This window comes from Propithecus coquereli, unplaced genomic scaffold (assembly GCF_000956105.1).
Source record: "Propithecus coquereli isolate 6110/MARCELLA unplaced genomic scaffold, Pcoq_1.0 Scaffold36, whole genome shotgun sequence".
In the NCBI taxonomy this organism is placed as follows: Eukaryota; Metazoa; Chordata; class Mammalia; order Primates; family Indriidae; genus Propithecus; species Propithecus coquereli.
The window spans coordinates 6552204-6553850 of NW_012149285.1; the positions used below are offsets into that span (position 1 = coordinate 6552204).

The window sequence follows — 1647 nt, forward strand, 5'->3', positions numbered from 1 at the left end:
ACCACAGGAGCTTTCGAAGTTTTTCTTTTAGTGTGACAGTAAGCTTTGTTTTTTTTTTATTGGGGGTGGAGAGGGACAGAGTTCAAAGGCAAGGCATGGGGAGGGGGAAGGGGGGGTTGGATAAATTCACACCTAACGGGTACAATGCACACTATCTGGGGGATGGGCACACTTTGACTCAAATGGTTCAAAAGCAACTTATGTAAGTGAAATGTTTGAACCCCGATAATAATTCTGAAATTAAAAAGAAAAACAGGCAAGGCACATTAGCAATATTCCAAGTAAGAGATGGTGATGGTCCTCACTGAAGACTGTAGGACTGAATAGGAAGTGATAGAGTCAAGAGAAAACGAGAAGACATTATCTAATAAATACGCTCTGTGAGTGTGATCTTTTAAAAAAAAAGAGCTCATGAGATTGAGCAAAGAAGGTAAGAAAGCCTGAGAGGTGGGGAGAGCTGATGAGTTCTGGATACTGTATACGTATCAAATGCTTGTAGAGGAGGACTTAAGTAGTTTTGATTTTGAGTATATTTCTAGTCTCAGCACAGAAAATGTTGATGATAACTAATGACCTGATTTTTATTTTTCTGTAATTTTAGGCATTATTCTCCTACCCAAAGTTATTTTATGGTTTTTTTGTAGAATAAAGTCACATGCTGTCTTAATCATCTAGCAGTTATTGTTCTGAAAGAGAGGCAGTGGACTTTGACCAGCAGTAGGAAGAATATTAATGGAAAGTTCTATCTTATTTTACATTATTGACCTCTTAGTGTAATATAACTCACTAGATGTTTTGAAGTTTAACTGTTTACTATCAAGTTAATAGAAACTTCTCTTTAGAAAATATAAAATCTCGTGAGTAAAATACCCTTATGGAATAAGGCCTGATGCATAAGCATTTCCCAATAGGGATGAATTATATGAGTATTTTTTTTTCCTACCAAAAGGGCAAAAGTTGGATTGTTAAAAGAAGTTATGAAGATTTTCGGGTACTTGATAAACATCTTCATCTATGTATTTATGACCGACGATTTTCTCAACTCTCAGAGCTTCCCCGTTCTGACACCCTGAAGGACAGTCCAGAGGTAAGCATTTAATACCTTTCTTTGGTACATTTAGTGCCAAAGTAGTCACCATATATAAGTTAGCAGAAATTTTTGTCCGTATACTAAATAAAAGCTTACATTGAGCACTCAGGATTGTTTGTGGGATTACTTAACCATTTCCTAATTGGAAAATTAGTAATGCTAAGTAGAATGTTTAGAATTAAAGTAGGTTGTGTATAATTTTATAAGGTGGGAAAAACTCATACCGTAATATATAGTAAATAGGCAATATATATGAGCAAATAATTCTCTAGAGAGGATATAAAATATGGAAGCAGAAATGTGGAAAAATTTTGACTTCACTATTAAAGAAATCCATATTAAAACAATGCTCTTTGATTATTTTATGGTGGCAGGCTGTGTGTACCTCCCTATCTCCACTCCTGCTAAAAATTTCTGGTACAAACATAAAACATTTCTAAAAATTTAAAAAGAGAAGAGACTCTTTATAGTGTTAGAAAACAAAAAGTACCATCAGGGAATCAAAAATTGTGAGGAATCTTTAAAAGTAGGTGGGTTAAGATTTATTGGGGAGAGAA

At 34.5% G+C, this 1647-nt stretch overlaps 1 protein-coding gene across 1 annotated transcript in view; it reads left to right on the forward strand.

Moving 5' to 3' along the window:
• The window catches only part of ARHGAP32 (Rho GTPase activating protein 32), a 297626-nt gene that overhangs the window by 171264 nt on the left and 124715 nt on the right, over window positions 1–1647 (forward strand). Inside the window, exon 6 of the mRNA XM_012651646.1 lies at window positions 950–1087. Within this exon, the coding sequence (XP_012507100.1) occupies window positions 950–1087 (138 nt within the window). The remainder of the gene's footprint in view (window positions 1–949; window positions 1088–1647) is intronic.